Genomic DNA, 25,771 nt, shown 5'->3' on the forward strand with positions numbered 1-25,771 from the left:
GGTAGTGATTGTAGATCAGCTGCTGATCACCTGGTGACTTTAGTGAGTGGGTGATGAGGCAGGTCTACTTTTTGCTGACCGCTTTAAGCTAGTATGTTTTTGTCTTTGATCTCTGTTTAAACCAGCAGATCCGTTTTTAATGCTGCTTTTTTTGTTCTGCCTTAGATTTTTGATGATATTGAGGAAAATAAAATCATTTTAACTGCAGCTTGGATTTAAGTTTTGATCAGCTGGCGCGTCAACAAATGATTCCCCTATTCAGCTGAAGTATTACCTCATAAGTCAAACTTCGAAACTCATTATGTGGCATTGTCTTCATTCGGTCTTTATTTTTCATTTGAAATCAAGAACATTTCAGTCAGTAAGTCCACATGGACCTTCGTGGTTCATCAGGTCATAGACTAGATACCAGGTTCAAGCTGGTCTCAAACAAAGTCATTCCTGATCTGGACCAGCTGCTGGACCAGAGATCGAAGCTCCTTCAGCTCTGCCTGAACGGCCTGGAGTTCCTGTTGCAGGTTCTTGGGATCTTGGACCTGCTGGTTCTGTCTCTCTAGGCTCTCCTGGCTCTGGTTGTGATGTTTTTTTGGTCCCTGAAGCTTCTGTTTCTGAGCTGTCTGAGACTCTTGGATGGGGAGGTTTTGAAGCTCATGGTTCTCCTGGACCTGAAGCTGTTGGTTCTGCTGGTGTTGTTCTATTGGGAACCTGCCAGAGAGACTGGAGGTCAGACTTGCTGTTTAGTTTAGCACTGACCTGTTCTGTGTGTCCTGGTGTTCTTGTCATGAAGTGCGGTGGTGTGAATGGTGAGGCAGACGCAGCAGACCCAGGATGAAATGATTATGGTGATTTAAGGTTGAGAACAAGGTGCAAACAAATCCAAAAACAGTCCAAAATCCTGGCAGCACAGCAGAGCGGAAGGCAGAGGCTCAGCACTGGTAGCAACAGGACATACGACAACACACAACAAGGACCCGACAAAGACACAGAGACACAGGTGACACTAAATACACAGGAGGTAATCAGGGAATGAGACACACCTGGGAACTAATCAAGGGGAGACGGGACAACATGGAGACTCAGAAACAGAGGAAACTCAAAATTAATACACAGAAAAACTCAAACCATGACAGTTCTCACCTTGATCTGCTGGCTGCCTCCACTTCCCTCTGAAGGACCAGGAACTGGTCCAGAGTCTCCTGCAGGACAAGCCATCCCATCATGCCCCGGGAAGGAGGGACATGAAGTAGGAAATGTATGGATACCCACCCTCACCTGTCCTGTGACCTGTCCAAACTGATGGTGGTAACAGGAGCTCACTGAGACGTTATCGCAGGCCTCGCCCAGTGGAGAGCAGTGCGTGGAGATGTACTGGTTGTCATAGAAATGATGGAGGTGGGGCATGGAGTCTTCCACCTGCAGGATGACGGCGGCCTGCTGCATCACGGCGTTAGCCCGGGAGTTATCATGCACCCTGAAACCACCAATCAACCAACCAATCAATCAATCAATCAATCAATAGCAAGTCAGTCGATAGCTTTTATGTTGTTGGTTTAAATGTCTTTTCAGGTCATTTAGGTTACAGTCTGTATGTTGAGACCAGTCCAGGTGTGACCTCTGACCTCTGGAAGGTGTCAGTTAGTAGTGCAATCAGGAGGTTGATACACAAGATGGAGGACGCTGCCAGGAATGTTCCACATAGTAGAGGAGCCATGATGTTGTCCACAGTTACCATGGCAGCGTACTCGTACTCGTCCACCAGAGTGATCCGGTAAAGGCTGTAGAGTAGACCTGAGACAGACTGCATGCTGGGAACGGAGGGCGTTCCTGAGAACACAACACAGTTTCTGTCAGAGCAGAGCTGAACTCAGAACCTTCACAAAGTCGGACCCGCTGATGTTCTGACCTCCGAATATGATCCAGAAGCTGCAGGCGTAGGGGATGAAGATCTCAGCATACAGGAACAGGAAGCACATCACATCCCCAACGATGTTCCCCAGCATGACGATGAAGGGCCCCATTAACCTGCAGAGCAGCACGGCTCAGCATCAGCTCTGCTACACATTAAACATGCTTCATCTGACAGGCTGGACCAAGCAGAACCAATATGGACGCTGTTCTGGGACAGTTTGGGTGTCCTGCATGTGGTCGACACCGGTCTACCTGATTCACATGGCTCTAAAACATCCTCAGCAAGTTCCTCAGAAACCTTGGAAGGATCCACTCATCTGGATGTTCAGGACACCAGTGGCTAACTGGACTAGCTTGTGCCTCCATCCCCCAAAGCTCCAACTGGAGCTGCAGATGCTGGTGGCTTGTTGGAAGACTTCAACATGAGGAAGGAGAACTGTAGGACCGACCCCAGACAGAGCGGTTCTGAAGCCGGTCTTCCAGCTAGAGCTTTGTACCTGAAGGCTCGGACATGCTTCATGAGTCGCAGCCAGAGGAAGATGATGGACATGGAGAAGAGGCGCAGACTGAGTGTGTGCAGGAGGACGGACGGCTGCAACACGTCGGCCAAGTGAGTGCAGAAGGAAGCCGTCAGCAGAGAGTAGACCAGCCAATCAAAGACATTCCTGAGAGCAGGTAGGAACACCTGAATGAATCCTACTGAGAGAAACCAGGTGTGTGTGTGTGTGTGTGTGTGTGTGTGTTGGTACCAGCGGTCCCGGCTGTAGTTGCCCCTCATCCTGTGGATCCTCCTGGTCTGATTCAGAAGATACTGTCTCTCCTGAAACACAGACACCACGGAGCCAGGACCGCTCCACTTAGCACAGCTTCTTCCTGTGATCAACCTGCAGAGTCAGAGTGACATCACATCTCCTACCTGAGGCCACATGGGATGTGAGCAGCGCAGGTCGTCCTGGAAACGCCGCTCCATCCACCTCCGTCGCAGGTGGAGCTTCCTCCTCGACAACACAATGTCCTGGATCTCCCTGAACACCTCCTCCAGGGTCAGCAGGAGCGCCAGCACCACCAGCAGAACACGCCACCAGTCCTGGACAGACAGGTGAGACCGGTTAGCGCCACACAGGTGAGACTCAGACAGGTGGGAGGCACAGACAGCTCACCTGGGGAAAGGTGTAGCGATCAGGTGAGTCTTGGCAGACAGACATAGAAATGGCCACAGTCGTCCAACAAACATTGAGCAGGAAGTTGAGGACAAGGAGAATCCACGCACCCAACCTGCCACAAGCAGAGTCATGATGTCACACCCACCAGCCAATGAGAGACAGCAGCGATCCAGGTAAAGTCTATCGGAAAGAGCTCACCTGCCATACAGTTTCCATTTGATCTCAATGAGCTTGAGAAAGACGGGATTCATGATGAGGTCCAGTTTCCCCTCCAGAACCACAACCTGCAGCTGATGACGACATCAGATGTTATTGAGACCTAGAACCAAATCTAAAACCAGAACCATCCAGAACCATTCCTTCTGGACGGTGTCCTCTGAGGATGGACTGTGGGGACCCTGACACCTCCCTCCCTAGTGGCCTTCTCCGGATCCTTGTGATTGTCCTATACCTGTAGGCCGCCATGCACCCTGCTGGGCCCTCTATCACCACCAGCTGGCCAGGAGGGTGAAGTGTCTTGCCCAAGGACACAATGGCAAAGGCAGACAAAGAGGGAATCGAACCTGAAAACTGAGGGACGAACTCCTACCAAAATCCCAGGTTATCTGTAATCTATAATCTCAGAGTCTGGTCTACTTACTGGGGTGGTTGGTTCACTGATTCCTGCAACAGAGACAGTCTTTAGTCTGGCGGTCTGAGTCCCACCTGACAGAGGGGAGGCTCTGCTACCTGATGGGTCCCCAGGTGTGCCAGCCTCTGGTTCCAGCAGGTTCAGGTAGAAATACTCCTGTCTGGTCACTCTGTCCGTCACGTGGAACTGACGGAGCGCCTCCTGAGCCTGAACACAACACAAGTTACCTGAGCAACCCCAGACCAATCAGAGCTCTGTGTAAGGGGGCAGGGCTTAGTTACCACATGACTCATCCGACCAATCAGAGCAGAGATGCACATCTGTCCGTCAGAGTCCTTCACCCCAGCGCTCGCTCCAAGCTCCAGCAGGACCTGAGCTGCTTCACTGCGCTCTGGAAGGAGAGGAACTGATGATGTCACTCATGATGTCGTTAGCTATCTATGATGTCATACTGTGATGTAATGATCACCCATGCTGGCTGCAAGCTGCAGCGGCGTCCGCTGCTTGTAGTCGGTGCAGCTGATGGCGGCGCCGGCGCGCAGCAGCAGCTTGATGGATCGGACTGCGTCGTTCTTGGCGGCATAGTGAAGAGGGGTCTGCTGGTCCAGAAGAGTCCGGGCGCTCGGATCGGCTGACAACAGAACACACAGAGCTGGTACCGGACCTTCGGCACCAGAATCCCCCCTCTACCTGGACCCACCGACCTTCCTGGTCCAGGAGGAACTGGACCATGTCCTCGTAGTCCAGGGCAGAGGCCACGTGCAGCGCTGTGACTCCGAACCGATCCGAGCCCAGAGGATCCGATCCGCGGTCCAAAAAGAACCGCATCACATCTACGCTCCACGCTCTGGACACCTGAGGAAACACACCTGGGTTCAGCTGCACAGCTCAGTACTGCAGACAGGTAAACCAATCCACCAGCTGTGACCTCATGAAGGATGGTCTGTCCGTATCTGTCTGAGCAGTTTGGGTCGGCGCCGCCTGAGATCACCTCATCCAGAAACTGGAGGTCCACCTGAGCACAGAGACAGAACCTGAACACCTGGTCGGTCTCACCTGGTCGGTCTCCCCTGGTCGGTCTCACCTGGTCGGTCTCCCCTGGTCGGTCTCACCTGGTCGGTCTCACCTGGTCGGTGTCCTGGTTGCTGGCTGCCAGATGTCTGAAGTGGTCCAGCAGTTTTTTGTCCAGGTGCTTCTGGAGTTTGGTAGTCGTGTCAGTCTCGTCTTCCTCTGCCAGACCTGTGTACCTGGCCTCCAGGTGAACACCTGGACATGAGGACAGAAACGTCCACCAGCCGGTCCTCAGGCATGACAAACCCAACTCACCTGAGCTCACCTGTCAACAGGCTGCTTCGCTGCTTCCGGCGCCTCCGAGAATACGACCTCCACCGAGACTCGGACCGGGACGCCTCTGGACCCGGCCGGACCTGCACACACTCAGAGATCAGAACCAGCACCAGACCAGAACCAGTCTAGATGGACCAACCTGCTGATGGACCTGGGTGGTCCCGGTTCTGCCAGTTGTGTCCATTCCGCCTGGTTACCAGTCAAGTCTCCTCCTGTCCTCCCGGTCGTTCCTCCGCTCGTCTCTGGGCCGAGGTCCGACGGGTCGGCTGCTGCTTATCATCGGCTCAAAGGTTTGGTCTTATCAGAGGGTGGAGGACGGACGGCAGGGCGGGGACAACGTCTCTGAGACGCTCGGGCAGAAACCAGGGGACAGCAGGACCTGAGCTGCTTCACTGGTCCTGAAGCAGCTCAGGATGTCCCTCATGATGTCATTAGCCATCTATGATGTCATACTGTGATGTAATGATGACCTTTGCTGCTGTCTCCTGCTGCAGGAGCAGCAGGGGATTTATGGATTGGTAGGTGGTTAAACTGAGCCGCAGTGTTGCTGCGTCTGCAGGATCTTTATCAGCATACGGACATTTTTGAATGAATTTAATCATCAACTTATTTGGAAATGTTTGTGGTTAAAGGGATTAGTTGTAACAATCCACTTTATTTGGGAAATATTTATCAGTAATAATGCTGTAGGTTATTTAGTTTTTTAAATGTTAATATTTTCACAGGAATGTCGCCATGTTTTTCACACTGCAATGCATTCTGGGTAAACGCCGTGTAATGGTCCAACTGCCTGGCTCCTTAAGTTATTAGGTTATTAAGCCTTTTTTATGGAGTTAAATTTGTTTCACAATTATTCAATAAAAAAAAATAGAATTGTAATCAAAACTTTGGGATTTGGAAAAAGGAAATTTAAATTAAAAAAATGAATCTGGTCAAAACCTTTTGAATTGTAGTAATTTTTTTTAAACAAAAAAAATAGTTTAAAAAGCTTTTTTTTATTCAAATCACTCATTTTTGTTTGAAGAAGTGAAAAAGTTATATGAACCCTAGACATAAATTCAAACTGGAAGACTCTTTAGCCAAACCCGCATCATCCAATCGGCGCGTCCCGCTCATCATCGACCACCTATCAACGCCGGACCACGCCACGTTCAATCACCGACCAAGCCCCAGTTGATGAGAACCTCCATCCATGGCATCTTCCACTTTCCAGCCGCGCTCAACCCACCTCCGCCCGTTCTCCACCTTCACTCTCCAGGCTCTCCAGGCTCTCATCCTTCACCGACCTCCACCACCAGAGTCGGGTCCCGGGGATGACATTCCTAATCAGCATCAGGAATGCTCATCCGAGCTTTTTGCAGATCACAGCTCGATGTCCTCAGCTGGGGCCCGAGCGCCAAAGAACTTTAATTCATTAATGTCAATAAACTTTTCTAATTGTTTAGATCGAATTACAGAACATAAAATTTAATTTGGCATGTCAGAAGTTTTTGGTTGGGACTAAGTTTTTAGTCTAAGTTTTTTTTGATGCTCCTGTTTTGGTTCAATGGGGACTGTCTTGGAAGGTTGTAGGTTCAGTTCCAGCTTCCTCCTGCCACATGTCGATGTGCCTCTGGGCAAAGCACTTAACCCCAAATTACGTATCAGTGTATAAATGTGCGAATGAATGACGAACGATGTAAGACATGTTCCTATTGGGCAGAATATTACAAAAGAGATTAAATTTTATTGTAAGTACCAACAGGATAACAAAATGAATAGTGAATATTTAATAAACTTCCCAGCAGTTACTCAGATGTCAGACTTGTTTGTCTTTACTGGTGATGAAAACTCGTCACTGTGGAGGAGAAGAGCAGCGGCTCGGCTCAGTGCAGGATCACTGCAGCGTTAAAGTCTGCAGATAGATTTTTGCATGTCTGGTCCTCCGGTTTCCAGATCCTAATTTACTGTAAATAAAAAGTTAGTCAACGCTGTGACGATCCAGCTGACCGATGGACGGTAGCGGTCAACAGGTCCAGGTGTTTGGATCCAAGGGAAAGGTCATTTAACCTCAGAAAGGTCTCAGGGGGTTCAACCTGCTCTGGTTGAACATCATACAGCATCTCAATCATGGCTCAGAAACGCATCAAGAAGTTTCATGACGCAAACCTGAAAAACAGAAACAGAAATAAACAAGTGATCATATTTAGCTACACAACATAATCAAAACCCAATAAGCCCTAAAATCTTTTAAGAGTTTTAATTGAAAATAAATTGCCGATATCTCAGGAAATTAAATATAAGTCGAAATAAAACTAAATGCAAGACACATACTGTACATGTTACTGGCACCAGACCTAGGGGAATCTGAGCCAGTATCAACCGGTGCAAAGGCACATGAATCCTTTGCAACCAATTTCTGTGGATCACAGAGGAAGCGAGTTGAAACAACGTTACTCTGGCAGAGCTCGTTTATTCTGAGCCGCGCATTTTCAATTAAACAAACACAACCACAATACAATTCAAATGCAGTCAACAACATCCGGAGTTTCCACAAAGAAATAAAATAAAGTAAAATAAAATAAAATAAAATAACATAATAGCAAAAGAAATTAAGAAAATCTAATCCTAAATTAACATATCCCAACTGAACAAAACATTCCATCTACAACACACAGTAAACACCAACGTTTGTCAGTTACAACTGTTTTTTTTTTTAACGTCTGTCAGTTGTAACTGTTACAGCGGCCACAAAAGAGATCAAGCCCACCACAAATAAATACACTGTTATAAGAAACAAAAATATTATAATGCTACCCAAACAATACTGACCGATCAAGTGATATAAATAAATTTTAAAATCCCCAAGGCTCCAACAACAAAAAGCAAGCTACACGCCGACACAGATCAACGGCAATACAAAACTTTGCAATTATACATGTAAGTTATACAATAGACTCCGAAATTAATCTTTATATATGTACAGATCATTTTACATGGCTTATGAGAGTGGCCTTCTATCTTACCTGTGGATCACAGAGGAAGCGAGTTGAAACAACGTTACTCTGGCAGAGCTCGTTTATTCTGAGCCGCGCATTTTCAATTAAACAAACACAACCACAATACAATTCAAATGCAGTCAACAACATCCGGAGTTTCCACAAAGAAATAAAATAAAGTAAAATAAAATAAAATAAAATAACATAATAGCAAAAGAAATTAAGAAAATCTAATCCTAAATTAACATATCCCAACTGAACAAAACATTCCATCTACAACACACAGTAAACACCAACGTTTGTCAGTTACAACTGTTTTTTTTTTTAACGTCTGTCAGTTGTAACTGTTACAGCGGCCACAAAAGAGATCAAGCCCACCACAAATAAATACACTGTTATAAGAAACAAAAATATTATAATGCTACCCAAACAATACTGACCGATCAAGTGATATAAATAAATTTAAAAATCCCCAAGGCTCCAACAACAAAAAGCAAGCTACACGCCGACACAGATCAACGGCAATACAAAACTTTGCAATTATACATGTAAGTTATACAATAGACTCCGAAATTAATCTTTATATATGTACAGATCATTTTACATGGCTTATGAGAGTGGCCTTCTATCTTACCTGTGGATCACAGAGGAAGCGAGTTGAAACAACGTTACTCTGGCAGAGCTCGTTTATTCTGAGCCGCGCATGCCCAGAGCCAGGAAACTCGTTCTCCTCGCTAGACCCACAGCGGCGCGAGAGCGCCCCCACTGGCAAGAAGACACACGCACACAACAAACACGTCTACACACACAGGAAAAAAACAAAGACAAAAGACAAGACCAACTCCGATAGAAAAATAGGGGGTGTATTTTCTATTTATTTATTGATTTTTTTAAACCTTTTTTTCTCAACCCACTACATACACACCAATTAACAGTAAAAAAAAACAAACTCGCAACTCGACAAAGGTGCGCTGGTTAACGAATTTAACATAAAGACAGGCGAATATTACGCCTGAAAATTAAGCCTAGTTTATGCACTTTACCTAGTGCTAACATTAGCTAGCAGGATATGCTACTGGGGATCACGGCAGACAAAATATGTGACTGTCGTCATAAATTGTGTAAGATTTCTTCTTTGAAAAAAAGGATGGACACTTTAGTAGCTAACAAACGGTGTCATTTTGTGAAGATTACTAACCATTCAGTCACATTCTGTGTCCCGTCACCGAAGCCCTGCAGTTCGGGACGGAGTTCTGAGGTCCAGGGAGTCGGAGTCATCCGCTTTAGTCAGCGCTAACCAATAGGAACACGTCTTACATCGTTCGTCATCCTCTTTAGTCAGCGCTAACCAATAGGAACACGTCTTACATCGTTCGTCATCCTCTTTAGTCAGCGCTAACCAATAGGAACACGTCTTACATCGTTCGTCATCCTCTTTAGTCAGCGCTAACCAATAGGAACACGTCTTACATCGTTCGTCATCCTCTTTAGTCAGCGCTAACCAATAGGAACACGTCTTACATCGTTCGTCATCCTCTTTAGTCAGCGCTAACCAATAGGAACACGTCTAACATCGTCAAATAAATTTGACGCCAAAGAATGGCAAGCAAAACTCGTTGTGCTCAAATGGTAAATGGACTGAACTTGTCTAGCAGTTTTCCTGTAATTTTGACCACTCAAAGCGCTTTACACTGGAGTCATTCATATTCTCACCCATTCGCACATTTATACACTGATACGCAATTTGGGGTTAAGTACCTTGCCCAAAGGCACGTCGAAATGTGGCAGTAGGAAGCTGGAATCGAACTTACAACCTTCCGACTGCAAGACAGTCCCCATTGAACCAAAAAAAGAGAATAAAAAAAACTTAGTCTCAACCAAAAATTCTGACATGCGCAAATAAAAGTAAATAACGTTTTCACTTCTTCAAACAAAAATTAGTGATTTTAATAAAAAACAATTTTTTTAAAACTTTAAAAGAACTATTACAATTCTAAAAGTTTTGACCAGTTTAATTTTTTTTATTGAGATAAGTTTTTTTGTTTGAAAAGAAAATATTTTTTGCAAATCAAAAAGTTTTGATAACGGTTCTATTTTTTGTTTGACATAATTTTTTTATTTATTTGATTGAATAATTGTGAAGCAAATATAACTCCATACTTTTTCATTTGAACCGGAGCGCATTGAAATAACAAGAGGTGATGAAGATGAGTAGCAAACAGAGGAAGCTGCTGCTGCCTTCAGCTTCATAAATGAAGGGATGAATGACGCTCACCTGTGGTCGGACTGCGGCTGCGTGACCCAGTAAGAACTTCTGTAGCTCTGAGTCCGGTTGTTGACGAACCAACACTCTGTTTGATGTCGGTAGTGGTTTCACAGTACTGGTGAAATAACAGAAACAGAAATAAACAAGTGATCATATTTAGCTACACAACATAATCAAAACCCAATAAGCCCTAAAATCTTTTAAGAGTTTTAATTGAAAATAAATTGTGTTGACTCTGGGGTGGATGGCAGGAGTGTGTGTTGACTCCTAAAGGTCAACACACACCTGTCTCCAGGTGTGTGTTGTGTCTCCAGGTATGTGTTCTCTGTCTCCAGGTGTGTGTAGTACCTTCTTCGTGTACTGTAAGCGCTGCTCATCCATCCAGTCAGGGAAACTCCGTGTTCGCTGTCGGCGCTGCAGACAGATGACGCTGACGCTTTGCAGGGTGAGAACGGAACTGCAGTACTTCCTGTGTGTGTACTACTTCCTGTGTAGTATTTCCAGTCCTGCTGCAGTTCCTGCTGGCAGCCAGCAGGACGTGCTGTTACCCTTCTGTGTGTCTGTCTCTCAGGGTCCTTCCTGCTGGGATGATGTTCTCCTGCCTGGACGGATTCATGGCGTCTGTCAGTTTGAAGGTTGCCACGGCAATGAGGCGGTAAGGGGCGGGGCCTGAGAGTTTCAGACAGGAAGTCCTTGATCTCTTAACTTTGATTGGTCCTTGATGGCAGGAGTTCTACATGAAATGTGCGTCTCACCCCACGTCAGAGGACGACGTCTCGGTGGCGCTGGACCTCGTCCTGTCCAACACCAGAAGCGTTCCCTGCATCGGCTGCACCGACATCAGGTAACGTCCTCACCTGTTTCTCCCTCCGTCCCTCTCCGCCCCCCTCCTCACCCCGTCTCCGTCTCCAGGGACGTGGTTCTGGTCTTCCAGTGTTCGGACCGTCATGTGATCTGCCTGGACTGCTTCCAGCGCTACTGCCAGACGCGGCTCAACGAGCGGCAGTTTATTTATGACGCTGTGATTGGATACTCGTTGCCATGTGCAGGTTAGGGGCGGAGCCTCAAGGGAGCGGGTCCAACAGGTGATGTGCCTGACTTCCTGTTGTCTCTCTGCAGCTGGCTGTGAAAACTCTCTGATCAGAGAGTTACATCACTTCAGGATCCTGGGAGACAATCAGGTGACTCCACCACAGAAAGAGTCAGGGTCACCCCAGGAAGTACTTCCTGTATTCTCGGGTCACCCCAAGAAGTACTTCCTGTATTCTCGGGGTCAGCCCAGGAAGTACTTCCTGTGTTCTCGGGTCACCCCAGAATTGGTGACTCATTGAGGTTCAGCTGAATAAATATGGAGGTGAAATAAAGTAACGGAGGAAGCAGAACCTGGATCAGAGGCGAAGACACTGGAAGCAGTGGGAGGTTGATGGGGGTGTGGCCGGTCAGAGGGAGGCGGGGCAGCTGGAGCAGAGGAAGATGAGGAAGATGAGGAAGATGAGGGAATGAACACTGAGGGATCTTAGTTACCAGGGAAAAGGACGAACCCTAACAACAGAACAGGAAGTGATGCAGAGAGACTTTGTCTGCTGAACAGTCCCGAAATGGAACCAGTTCAAACCAGTTCAAACCTTCAGGTGCCTATAGTTCACTTGAAACACCTGCAGACAGGTGAGGACAGGAACTGATGACCAGCAGAGATCAGGTCTCTGTTCAGCTGCATCACTTCCTGTCCAGGTGTTTCCAGGTGAACCATCTTCAGCTGGGGGTTCGGTTGTGTGGGCCGGTGCTGACCCCTGTGGTTCTCCCTCAGTACGGCCGCTACCAGCAGTACGGCGCTGAGGAGTGTCTGCTGACCGCCGGCGGCGTGCTGTGCCCCTCACCTGGCTGTGGGGCGGGGCTTCTACCACCTGAGGGCAGCAGGAAGGTGGAGTGTGACCGGCGGCTGCTGGGCTGTGGCTTCGTCTTCTGCAGGGACTGCAGGGAGGGCTTCCATGAGGGGCCGTGCGAGGGCCCTGCGGCCCCGCCCCCAGCGGACGCCTGCCAGGTGAGTCACATGATGATAATGATGATGATGATGACGATGATGATGGAGGTGATGAAGGCGGTCCCTCTCCTCAGGGCTTCGTGGTGGAGGACGAGGCGTCTCAGAGAGGGAGGTGGGACCGGGCGTCTCTGCAGCTCATCCAGGAGTCGACCCGGCGCTGCCCGCGCTGCCTGGTACCTGTGGAGAGGAACGGTAAGCTCCGCCCCAGAGCCCGCCCATTTGTCCACCAGGTGAGCACTGAAGGCTGCCTGTGTCTCCCCCTGCAGGCGGCTGCATGCACATGCAGTGTACCCAATGCCGAGCGGAGTGGTGCTGGCTCTGCGGCGCCCCCTGGAACAGGGAGTGCATGGGGAACCACTGGTTTGGATAGATGCTGCGGCCAGGCTCCGCCCACCGCCGGGGGGGCGTGGCTCCGTCCATCATCGGTTCAGACTGTGGATTTGTCCCTGAGTGTAAATAACAGAATAAAATGTGAGAACCCGACTGCGTCTGTCCCTGTGTCTGAGACAGTCAGCTGTCCTCAGCTGGACGTCCAACAGCGTTCCTCTCGGTCCGGGATATTTACGGAAAAATACCCAGATAGCAAGAAAAACAATATTGTTTATGGAAAAAATCTGATCATATATGATCACATGAACAAAACACTTTATCACATGTGGAAAATTTGAACACCATGTGAATAACAAGGGAAATGAATATTCCTTAATATTGATCTTAATGTTAGTTGACATATTTACCTATCAAGCTGCAGGATAGTGTAGCATTTATGATGCTGAACTCATGTTAAGATGAGGCGATCAATATTTAAAATAAAGAGCTGTTAATCAGAAACCTAAAGATAAAACTCAGGGAGGATCAGGGTTTATTTAACAGAGACAGAAAAATAATGCAGAAAGTGATTTGTATTGTAGTTTTTACAATATATACAGGATAAACTTAAATCAAATAACTGGTTCAATCTTCCATTAAAGGATCCAACATTAGTTGAACATGTTGCCTAAATATGTTGTCATTTTCCTATTATCTAAAATATTGCTGTTTGTGATACGCCAAAACTCATAATTACTTCAAAAATGTACATCTTTTGTTATATTTGTCAACCATGGAGGTCGCCATTTTTCCACCGATGGGTTGATGATGTCATCAGATCCATTCTGTACTGCAGTCTACAGAGGAAACAGGAAGGCTAACTTCGAACACAACGAAGGACCTGATCTGGACCCTGGACATTTCTCCACACTTTGAACCATTTATAACAGCAGAACCAACGAAGGCTCTAACAGGTGATCGTTACCTTAACGAGCTAAAAATAAACGCCGTGCTGAGACAGGCAGAGCCGGACGGTCTTTGAGATGCTAACAGGAGCTATACTGCCTAAGGTACTGACATCACCGATCCGACCGGACCCATGAAGGTCAGGTGTGGCTGTTAGCGCCATCCGAACTGGACGCTGGAAGAAACGTCAAAAACGAGCAGCACTGACGTGGGTCCGGACCAAGATGGACGCTTGAGGCTCTTCTCCGCTCCAGGCTAAAAATAATTTTACATCTTCCTCCAGTTAAACTCGTTCTTGTCTACTTTGAAACATTTCGGGGATGCCTCGATCACAACGTGAAAAAGATTTCCCAATTTTTTCCCCGCCGGGTTCTTCCACCAAGAAGGAAACCGTCCCGAAGGAATCAAGTCAGGGTGAGGCTAATGCTAGCGTCTCGGAGCTAGCCGACCAAACTACAATGGAGCTGATTTTATCTGAGGTAAAGTCGTTGGCCTCCCGGATGAAAGATATGGATGCATCCATCGGCACCCGACTCGATACTATTGATGTCGCATTGGGCGATTTAAGGGCCTCTGTCGGTTCGGTCCAGAGCTCCCTGTCGCTGCTCTCTAGCAGAGCGGCGGACTTGGAAAAACGCATGGAGGAGGCCGAGGGGAGAATCTCCGGGACGGAGGACAGCCTCGGCGCCCACGGGACAAGCATGGCCGCCATGGAGAAGATAGTGGAACAGCTACAGCTAAAAATAGATGACTTGGAGAACCGTGGTCGGCGTAAAAACTTAAAAATCATTAACTTACCAGAGAAAGTAGAGGGCAACACTCCTCTTGTGGACTTTCTCCAAGAAATGCTACCGACCTTGGTCGGTTTACCAGCTGATCATCCAGCATTGGAGACCGAACGGGCCCACAGGGCTTTAGCTCCTGCTCCGGCCCCGAATAAACCACCACGAAGTATCCTGGTTCGTTTCTTGAGATATTCGCACAGAGAGGCCGTGCTTAATGCAGCAAAGAAGAAGCGTGACATATTCCATGGCGGCTCTCAACTGAGATTCTACCCCGACCTGTCGGCGGAGGTCCTGAGGAGAAGGAGAATTTGGTGCTGTGGTGAAGGAGCGGATCCGCCGCGACAAATACCCTGGATTCGCTTATCCCGCTCGCCTCAGATGTCTTCATGAGGGGCGAATCCGTTTTTTCGATACATCTGAGGCTGCCGCTGCATTTCTGGACTCGCTTAAATGAGGCATTCTGTTTATTATTGTTTCTTTTTTCCTGCTTTATTCAGGAAATTTGGAGGAAGATGGACTTTATACCCACGCTGAGACCTAAAAAACATTTTCACTTTTTCTCCTTTTTGAACTTACTATGTTGGGAGGCCTCTCACTGTGGCTAAATCTTATTTCATTTTTTTGCCTGGACCACGGATGGTGTTTTGAGCGTCCAGTTGTCGCTGTGGGTTAGGGTTAGGGAACTTAGAATCGGGAGTTGTATGCTGTTTGGAAACGTTAGTGACATCTTTTTGGGTTGTTCTTTTCTGTCGTTTGGGGACAGGATAGGGGAGGGTGAATGCTGCTGTTTGCAGATTCAGTATTTTATTTATTTTATTTGTTTTTATGTTAAATGTCAGGAACCTAAATGTGTTTTTTCTCTTTTTTATACATACACAAATGTCTATGTACAGCCCAACCTATTCAAATATGACACCCAGGGTTTAAGAGCTGTTTTCTGCCCTTATAGTTTGTATGTCTGGCTCTCTTAGGATTGTTACCTGGAATGTACAGGGACTGGGCCATGTGATCAAGAAGAAGAAGGTTTTGTCTTTCTTGAAAAAAAATAAACTTGACATAGCACTATTACAAGAAACTAGGTTATCTGCTACAGAACATTTGAAACTTAAAAGGGACTGGGTAGGTAATGTATATTTTTCCGCCCATTCACAAAATAAGAAGGGTACGGCCATTCTCATACACAAGAACCTTCCTTTTATTCTGGAGCATGAGGAGAAGGATTCAGAGGGGAGATTTATTCTAATTACAGGGTCGATCCATGGACAACATATAACTATTCTCAATGTATACGCTCCTAATGATGACTCGCCTCAGTTTATGTCACGAATGATCTTATTATTTAACCATCATTGCAAAGGAATTGGTTTTTTGGCTGGTGACTTTAATTGCGTAATGAACGCATCTCTGGATTGGTCCTCCTCTGCGAAATTGCCGAACCCGAAAGCTTCAGCTGTCCTAAAAGACTTATGCACAGATACTGGTTTGATAGATATTTGGCGACATTTACATCCTAAAACAAGGGACTATACATTTTATTCACATCCCCATAACTCTTATTCCAGGCTGGATTATTTTTTTATCCCCAAATCGCTTTTACACTCAGTTCAAAGCTGTAACTTAGACCCCATAGTCTTGTCAGATCATGCACCAGTATTTTTAAGTGTTGATCCAGTATTACGTATGCCTAGAACTTTCACTTGGAAATTCAATACCTCCTTTTTAGATAATAAATCCTTTTGCAACTTTGTCCGGAATAACCTATTGCAGTTCTGGCTTGACAACAAAAACTCTCCTGTATCTTCTGCTATGATCTGGGATGCAGCAAAAGCTACTTTGCGCGGCCATCTTATTTCTTACTGCTCTCACCAGAAAGCGGCTCTAGCGGAGAGAAGAAATAACCTTGAAAAAGAGGTGATTCGACTAGAACAAATACACAAACAATCACCAACATTGTCAAATTTAAAGGCACTAATGGCTGTTAAATCTGAGCTTAATATAGACTACACCCGCCAAGTTCAGAAATTACTACTTTATACTAAACAGAAATACTATGAATTTGGTAATAAGTCCAGTCACATGCTTTCTCATTTATTGAAAAATCAAGATAATAGTCGCTTAATCAATACGATAAGAACGCAAAACGAAGACGTCTCATATGACCCAATAATTATTAACAGCACTTTCCGGGATTTTTACACATCTCTATACAATACAGACATGGCTGACCCAGAAGATATCACCTCCTATTTGAGCAATATATCTCTACCTTCTGTCACGGGAGAGGATCGTGCTTTTTTAGATGCTGCAATCACTCCGGAGGAAGTTTGGGCTGCAATTAAATCTATGCCAAACGGAAAGTGTCCTGGACCTGACGAGTTTCCATTGGAATTTTTTAAGTCATTTTGGCCAGAGATTCAACCAATATTAATGCCCGCTGTTAATGACATTCTGAGAAATGGCATCCCCCCCTCGTGGAGACACGCTTCCATCAGTCTTCTTTTAAAAGAAGGTAAAAGTCCCCTGGATTGTTCCTCCTTCAGACCTATTAGTTTGCTTAACGTTGATTATAAAATTGTGGCAAAAGTTTTGGCCCGGAGATTGGAAAATATCCTCCCTAAAATAATAAACCCAGATCAGGCAGGTTTTATAAAAATGAGATATGGCACAGACAATATACGACGCGTTCTTAACGTTGTTCAGTACCTTAACACTTACAAAAAGCCTGCAGTAATTGTTTCCCTTGATGCCGAGAAGGCCTTTGACCGAGTTGAATGGCAGTTTCTTTTTCAGGTGTTACATAAATTCGGTCTGGGCCCAAATTTCATCAACCTGGTTAAAAGCTTTTATTCAGACCCAACAGCCTCAGTTAACACAAACGGCTTGATGTCTGAGCCCTTTAAGATTCATAGGGGCTGTAGGCAGGGGTGCCCCCTCTCACCCTTACTGTTTACATTGTTTATTGAACCTCTGGCCGAGATTATCAGGACTAATCCAGATGTATCTGGAATCAATATAGGCGGTAGAAATCATGTAATTTCACTATTCGCAGATGATGTACTTCTGTATATGTGCAATCCTGAGAAATCAATTCCAGCTATCTTGGAATCTATGGCCACGTTCAGTGCTTTGTCAGGATACAAAATCAACTTAGGAAAGTCTGTCGCCACCCCTTTCGGCATCCCCCCAGAATAGTTCATGCAATCTCCCTTTCAAATGTCTATGAGAGGCTTCAAGTATCTGGTGTAAAGGAAGAATTATTTATTAGAACTTTGAACAAAACGTTTGGCTCGTATCTTCCTTTAAAAGCCGGGTCCTCTCGGCGAGCAGCGCAGCTGTAAAACGAAACTAAACAAGGCGTGTTGACGTCACAGATCACAGAGTTTAATTCATACAAAGCAACGCATGAATCAGTTAACAAAGCTGCAGAGGTACAGAGATATGCATTTGATCACAAAATAACAGACAAGGAGAGACAGACAAACACAAAACACAGAGACAGACAAAGGCGCCCACGTGGAGAAAAATGGAAAAAACTCTCTCTATATTAGCGTTGCATGTACTTTATACTGAGTAGGTGTTTCCTCACTTTAATATATGCAAAGAAGGCGTTCTGTTGTTCAACCAATCAGAGACCTGTTTCGGCCCCCCAGAGAACCCCGGAAACTCCCCTCCTTACAACTCAGCTCTGTTCTCTGTCAAACCAAGCAGGAGGGAAAAAGCCCTTAATCCTGTGCGTACCACGCACGAATGTCCCCAGCACCGAAGTCCTGATATAAATCTCGCCGACTCCCCTGGAGTTTCTTCCTCCCACATTCCAGCTGCCGTTTCCATGGAGATGCTAATTTTATGGCTTTTGTGTGCTCTTAAGCAGACAGTGGAAGGCGTCTGTTTGTCTCCTTGGGCCTCTCTCTGGGTCCCACAAAACCTGTTTTTCAAATAAGAGTGCTTAATATACCTTTACACATGTTGTAAGTATTTTAGCACTAAAATAATCATTTTCCTTAACACTGGGTATTTTTGTTACACATGATCTGAATAATCTTTTTGGAGCTAATTATTCACCTCTAATTCAGAAGATAAAACACGATTTAATAAAATGGGCTCCCCTGCCAACTTCTTTCTTAGGGAGAATCAATATTATAAAAATGAATATTCTCTCGCGACTTAACTATTTATATCAAAATCTTCCCTGCTATTTATCTCCTGCACACTTTAAGTCACTAAATTCTCATTTATCTCGCTTTGTTTGGAACAACAAACACCCAAGAGTTAAGTTTTCTATATTAACTAAGCCAAAACATCTTGGAGGTCTGTCATTACCATCCCTGCAACTTTATTATTGGGCAGCACAACTTAAAATAATTTCAAATTGGTTTATGAATAGAAGTAACTCTTTATGGTTAGATCTGGAATCCCAATCCTGTTTCCCCAGCAAACTTAATTCTCTTTTCTTTATAAGTGGCATAGACCAAATACCCCATCTCAGAAGCAACTTTATTGTTTATAATACCTTGCTGGCTTGGCGAGATGTGAAGAAACATCTTAATATCTCTCCCATCCTCTCTTCTTGGTCGTCGTTAACCTTGAACCCAGATTTACCAGCGGAGATTAGAAACATTGGTTTGTCTGAATGGTCATCTAGGGCAGTGGTTCTCAAACTTTTTTCAGTGATGTACCCCCTTAAAAATATATTTTTAGTCAAGTACCCCCTGACACGGGCAAAACATTTTTGGAATAAAAAAGAGGTACAGTGCTGTAAATACCCTGTAAATACTGAATATAAAATTCAGTGCATGAACACACATTTATATTTTATTGAACTTTTTACAAAATAATTTTCCCAAGACTTATTATGAGGAGCCTACTGATTTTTTAAAGATATTTTGAAAAGCTTCACGTACCCCCTGCAGTACCTCCACGTACCCCCAGGGGTACACGTACCCCCATTTGAGAACCACTGATCTAGGGGACTGTCAATTATTTTGGACATACTGGACTCTGACTCTGTTAAATCCTTTGAACAAATTAAGACCAATTTCAATATTTCTAATAGAGATTTTTATAAATACCTACAGATCCGTCATTTTGTGAACTCTCTCAGGAGAACAGGAGACTTACGCACAAGATTGTCAGAGTTAGAAAATATAATTGTCATGACCAAATCTCCAAAAGGACTTATCTCCAAGATATATAGTTTATTATCTGGCTCTGACTCCTCAGCTTACGATGCTATGAAGCTGGTGTGGGAACATGATCTAAGGCTGAAGTTTGATCTAGCAGATTGGGAGGAAATTTGTATTAGGGTTTTTCCCAAATGCACCTCAGTTTCTATACATGAGCAGAACTTTAAATTTTTCTACCGAACTTATTATACACCTGTTCGCCTTCGGAGGATGTTTCCAGATACTTTAGATCTTTGTCGTAAATGCAAAATACATAGGGGCACATTTATTCATCTGTTTTGGTCTTGCAATTGTATTCAAGTTTTCTGGAAAGCAGTTCATCTGATGATACAAGAGATCTTTGGTAAACGGTTCCCACTGACTCCCTCCTTCTGTCTTTTTAATCATACTTCGGAAATTCTATATAATGCAGATACTAAACATTTGCTTGTAATCCTCTTGTTTCTGGCCAAGAAATGCATATTACTGAGATGGACAGCACCGCAGGCCCCTACGGTTGATATGTGGATTTCACAAATCTTTGATATTGTTTTAGTTGAAAAGTTGACTCATGATCTTCATCAAAAGTCAGACAAATTCTGGAGGATCTGGGACCCAGTACAATCTTTCTTACAGAGACTGTAATCTTTATTTATCTTATTAATTTACTTGTTTTTTTTTATTTCTCTACATTTAATATATCGTTCGCTTGGCTGTCTGGGAGCTTTGACTACTTAGAATGTTGCCTGGGAATGTCTGTCTGTACTTTGTGTATGTGGGCTGTATGTATGGGTTTTTTTTTAACTTTATTCTATGTTGATACTGCTGTGCTCCTTGTTTATTTGGGGTGGGTTGTTTTTGTTTACTTTTGTTGATGTTTACATATAGTAAAAAAACCAATAAACAAATATTTAAAAAAAACAAAAAAAAAAACAAGCAGCACTAACGGAGCTATTACTACAGGAGATGCTAACGGAGCTATTACTGCTGGAGATGCTAGCTAGCTAGCTAGCATCTCCAGCAGTAATAGCTCCGTTGGCAGGGGAGCCCATTTTATTAAATCGTGTTTTATCTTCTGAATTAGAGGTGAATAATTAGCTCCAAAAAGATTATTCAGATCATGTGTAACAAAAATACCCAGTGTTAAGGAAAATGATTATTTTAGTGCTAAAATACTTACAACATGTGTAAAGGTATATTAAGCACTCTTATTTGAAAAACAGGTTTTGTGGGACCCAGAGAGAGGCCCAAGGAGACAAACAGACGCCTTCCACTGTCTGCTTAAGAGCACACAAAAGCCATAAAATTAGCATCTCCATGGAAACGGCAGCTGGAATGTGGGAGGAAGAAACTCCAGGGGAGTCGGCGAGATTTATATCAGGACTTCGGTGCTGGGGACATTCGTGCGTGGTACGCACAGGATTAAGGGCTTTTTCCCTCCTGCTTGGTTTGACAGAGAACAGAGCTGAGTTGTAAGGAGGGGAGTTTCCGGGGTTCTCTGGGGGGCCGAAACAGGTCTCTGATTGGTTGAACAACAGAACGCCTTCTTTGCATATATTAAAGTGAGGAAACACCTACTCAGTATAAAGTACATGCAACGCTAATATAGAGAGAGTTTTTTCCATTTTTCTCCACGTGGGCGCCTTTGTCTGTCTCTGTGTTTTGTGTTTGTCTGTCTCTCCTTGTCTGTTATTTTGTGATCAAATGCATATCTCTGTACCTCTGCAGCTTTGTTAACTGATTCATGCGTTGCTTTGTATGAATTAAACTCTGTGATCTGTGACGTCAACACGCCTTGTTTAGTTTCGTTTTACAGCTGCGCTGCTCGCCGAGAGGACCCGGCTTTTAAAGGAAGATACGAGCCAAACGTTTTGTTCAAAGTTCTAATAAATAATTCTTCCTTTACACCAGATACTTGAAGCCTCTCATAGACATTTGAAAGGGAGATTGCATGAACTATTCTGGGGGGATGCCGAAAGGGGTGGCGACAGACTTTCCTAAGTTGATTTTGTATCCTGACAAAGCACTGAACGTGGCCATAGATTCCAAGATAGCTGGAATTGATTTCTCAGGATTGCACATATACAGAAGTACATCATCTGCGAATAGTGAAATTACATGATTTCTACCGCCTATATTGATTCCAGATACATCTGGATTAGTCCTGATAATCTCGGCCAGAGGTTCAATAAACAATGTAAACAGTAAGGGTGAGAGGGGGCACCCCTGCCTACAGCCCCTATGAATCTTAAAGGGCTCAGACATCAAGCCGTTTGTGTTAACTGAGGCTGTTGGGTCTGAATAAAAGCTTTTAACCAGGTTGATGAAATTTGGGCCCAGACCGAATTTATGTAACACCTGAAAAAGAAACTGCCATTCAACTCGGTCAAAGGCCTTCTCGGCATCAAGGGAAACAATTACTGCAGGCTTTTTGTAAGTGTTAAGGTACTGAACAACGTTAAGAACGCGTCGTATATTGTCTGTGCCATATCTCATTTTTATAAAACCTGCCTGATCTGGGTTTATTATTTTAGGGAGGATATTTTCCAATCTCCGGGCCAAAACTTTTGCCACAATTTTATAATCAACGTTAAGCAAACTAATAGGTCTGAAGGAGGAACAATCCAGGGGACTTTTACCTTCTTTTAAAAGAAGACTGATGGAAGCGTGTCTCCACGAGGGGGGGATGCCATTTCTCAGAATGTCATTAACAGCGGGCATTAATATTGGTTGAATCTCTGGCCAAAATGACTTAAAAAATTCCAATGGAAACTCGTCAGGTCCAGGACACTTTCCGTTTGGCATAGATTTAATTGCAGCCCAAACTTCCTCCGGAGTGATTGCAGCATCTAAAAAAGCACGATCCTCTCCCGTGACAGAAGGTAGAGATATATTGCTCAAATAGGAGGTGATATCTTCTGGGTCAGCCATGTCTGTATTGTATAGAGATGTGTAAAAATCCCGGAAAGTGCTGTTAATAATTATTGGGTCATATGAGACGTCTTCGTTTTGCGTTCTTATCGTATTGATTAAGCGACTATTATCTTGATTTTTCAATAAATGAGAAAGCATGTGACTGGACTTATTACCAAATTCATAGTATTTCTGTTTAGTATAAAGTAGTAATTTCTGAACTTGGCGGGTGTAGTCTATATTAAGCTCAGATTTAACAGCCATTAGTGCCTTTAAATTTGACAATGTTGGTGATTGTTTGTGTATTTGTTCTAGTCGAATCACCTCTTTTTCAAGGTTATTTCTTCTCTCCGCTAGAGCCGCTTTCTGGTGAGAGCAGTAAGAAATAAGATGGCCGCGCAAAGTAGCTTTTGCTGCATCCCAGATCATAGCAGAAGATACAGGAGAGTTTTTGTTGTCAAGCCAGAACTGCAATAGGTTATTCCGGACAAAGTTGCAAAAGGATTTATTATCTAAAAAGGAGGTATTGAATTTCCAAGTGAAAGTTCTAGGCATACGTAATACTGGATCAACACTTAAAAATACTGGTGCATGATCTGACAAGACTATGGGGTCTAAGTTACAGCTTTGAACTGAGTGTAAAAGCGATTTGGGGATAAAAAAATAATCCAGCCTGGAATAAGAGTTATGGGGATGTGAATAAAATGTATAGTCCCTTGTTTTAGGATGTAAATGTCGCCAAATATCTATCAAACCAGTATCTGTGCATAAGTCTTTTAGGACAGCTGAAGCTTTCGGGTTCGGCAATTTCGCAGAGGAGGACCAATCCAGAGATGCGTTCATTACGCAATTAAAGTCACCAGCCAAAAAAACCAATTCCTTTGCAATGATGGTTAAATAATAAGATCATTCGTGACATAAACTGAGGCGAGTCATCATTAGGAGCGTATACATTGAGAATAGTTATATGTTGTCCATGGATCGACCCTGTAATTAGAATAAATCTCCCCTCTGAATCCTTCTCCTCATGCTCCAGAATAAAAGGAAGGTTCTTGTGTATGAGAATGGCCGTACCCTTCTTATTTTGTGAATGGGCGGAAAAATATACATTACCTACCCAGTCCCTTTTAAGTTTCAAATGTTCTGTAGCAGATAACCTAGTTTCTTGTAATAGTGCTATGTCAAGTTTATTTTTTTTCAAGAAAGACAAAACCTTCTTCTTCTTGATCACATGGCCCAGTCCCTGTACATTCCAGGTAACAATCCTAAGAGAGCCAGACATACAAACTATAAGGGCAGAAAACAGCTCTTAAACCCTGGGTGTCATATTTGAATAGGTTGGGCTGTACATAGACATTTGTGTATGTATAAAAAAGAGAAAAAACACATTTAGGTTCCTGACATTTAACATAAAAACAAATAAAATAAATAAAATACTGAATCTGCAAACAGCAGCATTCACCCTCCCCTATCCTGTCCCCAAACGACAGAAAAGAACAACCCAAAAAGATGTCACTAACGTTTCCAAACAGCATACAACTCCCGATTCTAAGTTCCCTAACCCTAACCCACAGCGACAACTGGACGCTCAAAACACCATCCGTGGTCCAGGCAAAAAAATGAAATAAGATTTAGCCACAGTGAGAGGCCTCCCAACATAGTAAGTTCAAAAAGGAGAAAAAGTGAAAATGTTTTTTAGGTCTCAGCGTGGGTATAAAGTCCATCTTCCTCCAAATTTCCTGAATAAAGCAGGAAAAAAGAAACAATAATAAACAGAATGCCTCATTTAAGCGAGTCCAGAAATGCAGCGGCAGCCTCAGATGTATCGAAAAAACGGATTCGCCCCTCATGAAGACATCTGAGGCGAGCGGGATAAGCGAATCCAGGGTATTTGTCGCGGCGGATCCGCTCCTTCACCACAGCACCAAATTCTCCTTCTCCTCAGGACCTCCGCCGACAGGTCGGGGTAGAATCTCAGTTGAGAGCCGCCATGGAATATGTCACGCTTCTTCTTTGCTGCATTAAGCACGGCCTCTCTGTGCGAATATCTCAAGAAACGAACCAGGATACTTCGTGGTGGTTTATTCGGGGCCGGAGCAGGAGCTAAAGCCCTGTGGGCCCGTTCGGTCTCCAATGCTGGATGATCAGCTGGTAAACCGACCAAGGTCGGTAGCATTTCTTGGAGAAAGTCCACAAGAGGAGTGTTGCCCTCTACTTTCTCTGGTAAGTTAATGATTTTTAAGTTTTTACGCCGACCACGGTTCTCCAAGTCATCTATTTTTAGCTGTAGCTGTTCCACTATCTTCTCCATGGCGGCCATGCTTGTCCCGTGGGCGCCGAGGCTGTCCTCCGTCCCGGAGATTCTCCCCTCGGCCTCCTCCATGCGTTTTTCCAAGTCCGCCGCTCTGCTAGAGAGCAGCGACAGGGAGCTCTGGACCGAACCGACAGAGGCCCTTAAATCGCCCAATGCGACATCAATAGTATCGAGTCGGGTGCCGATGGATGCATCCATATCTTTCATCCGGGAGGCCAACGACTTTACCTCAGATAAAATCAGCTCCATTGTAGTTTGGTCGGCTAGCTCCGAGACGCTAGCATTAGCCTCACCCTGACTTGATTCCTTCGGGACGGTTTCCTTCTTGGTGGAAGAACCCGGCGGGGAAAAAATTGGGAAATCTTTTTCACGTTGTGATCGAGGCATCCCCGAAATGTTTCAAAGTAGACAAGAACGAGTTTAACTGGAGGAAGATGTAAAATTATTTTTAGCCTGGAGCGGAGAAGAGCCTCAAGCGTCCATCTTGGTCCGGACCCACGTCAGTGCTGCTCGTTTTTGACGTTTCTTCCAGCGTCCAGTTCGGATGGCGCTAACAGCCACACCTGACCTTCATGGGTCCGGTCGGATCGGTGATGTCAGTACCTTAGGCAGTATAGCTCCTGTTAGCATCTCAAAGACCGTCCGGCTCTGCCTGTCTCAGCACGGCGTTTATTTTTAGCTCGTTAAGGTAACGATCACCTGTTAGAGCCTTCGTTGGTTCTGCTGTTATAAATGGTTCAAAGTGTGGAGAAATGTCCAGGGTCCAGATCAGGTCCTTCGTTGTGTTCGAAGTTAGCCTTCCTGTTTCCTCTGTAGACTGCAGTACAGAATGGATCTGATGACATCATCAACCCATCGGTGGAAAAATGGCGACCTCCATGGTTGACAAATATAACAAAAGATGTACATTTTTGAAGTAATTATGAGTTTTGGCGTATCACAAACAGCAATATTTTAGATAATAGGAAAATGACAACATATTTAGGCA

At 44.7% G+C, this 25,771-nt stretch overlaps 2 protein-coding genes and 1 long non-coding RNA gene across 4 annotated transcripts; 1 reads left to right on the forward strand and 2 right to left on the reverse strand.

Moving 5' to 3' along the window:
* Window positions 1-299: 299 nt before the first annotated feature.
* Window positions 300-5,957, reverse strand: LOC114138318 (transient receptor potential cation channel subfamily A member 1). 2 transcript variants are annotated; one of them, XM_028007527.1, is made up of 19 exons: window positions 5,169-5,957; window positions 5,039-5,106; window positions 4,829-4,968; window positions 4,631-4,717; window positions 4,407-4,557; window positions 4,172-4,333; window positions 3,984-4,093; window positions 3,800-3,909; window positions 3,712-3,739; window positions 3,270-3,361; window positions 3,069-3,183; window positions 2,825-2,995; window positions 2,658-2,728; window positions 2,406-2,573; window positions 1,904-2,022; window positions 1,620-1,824; window positions 1,273-1,471; window positions 1,138-1,196; window positions 300-705 (listed from the first exon to the last, which is right to left on the reverse strand). In XM_028007527.1, the coding sequence occupies exons 1-19, from the start codon at window positions 5,231-5,233 to the stop codon at window positions 426-428; spliced, it is 2,400 nt and encodes a 799-aa protein (XP_027863328.1). In that variant the 5' UTR covers window positions 5,234-5,957; the 3' UTR covers window positions 300-425. The 2 variants fall into 2 exon arrangements, with proteins under 2 accessions (XP_027863328.1, XP_027863327.1); XM_028007526.1 differs by having other exon boundaries at window positions 1,267-1,471.
* Window positions 5,958-6,741: 784 nt separating this feature from the next.
* On the reverse strand, window positions 6,742-9,853 carry LOC114137498 (uncharacterized). Its single transcript, XR_003594003.1, has 2 exons — window positions 9,226-9,853; window positions 6,742-7,197 (listed from the first exon to the last, which is right to left on the reverse strand). It is a non-coding gene; the product is annotated as an uncharacterized LOC114137498 (long non-coding RNA).
* A 438-nt stretch (window positions 9,854-10,291) lies between these two features.
* LOC114137879 (E3 ubiquitin-protein ligase parkin-like) lies at window positions 10,292-12,817 on the forward strand. Its single transcript, XM_028006711.1, has 9 exons — window positions 10,292-10,307; window positions 10,629-10,738; window positions 10,865-10,948; window positions 11,022-11,137; window positions 11,206-11,342; window positions 11,413-11,474; window positions 12,101-12,334; window positions 12,409-12,526; window positions 12,601-12,817. Exons 1-9 carry the CDS (start codon window positions 10,292-10,294, stop codon window positions 12,702-12,704), a joined length of 981 nt encoding a protein of 326 aa, XP_027862512.1. The 3' UTR covers window positions 12,705-12,817.
* Window positions 12,818-25,771: the final 12,954 nt, after the last annotated feature.

Source organism: Xiphophorus couchianus, chromosome 22, assembly GCF_001444195.1.
Source record: "Xiphophorus couchianus chromosome 22, X_couchianus-1.0, whole genome shotgun sequence".
Classification (NCBI taxonomy): domain Eukaryota; kingdom Metazoa; phylum Chordata; class Actinopteri; order Cyprinodontiformes; family Poeciliidae; genus Xiphophorus; species Xiphophorus couchianus.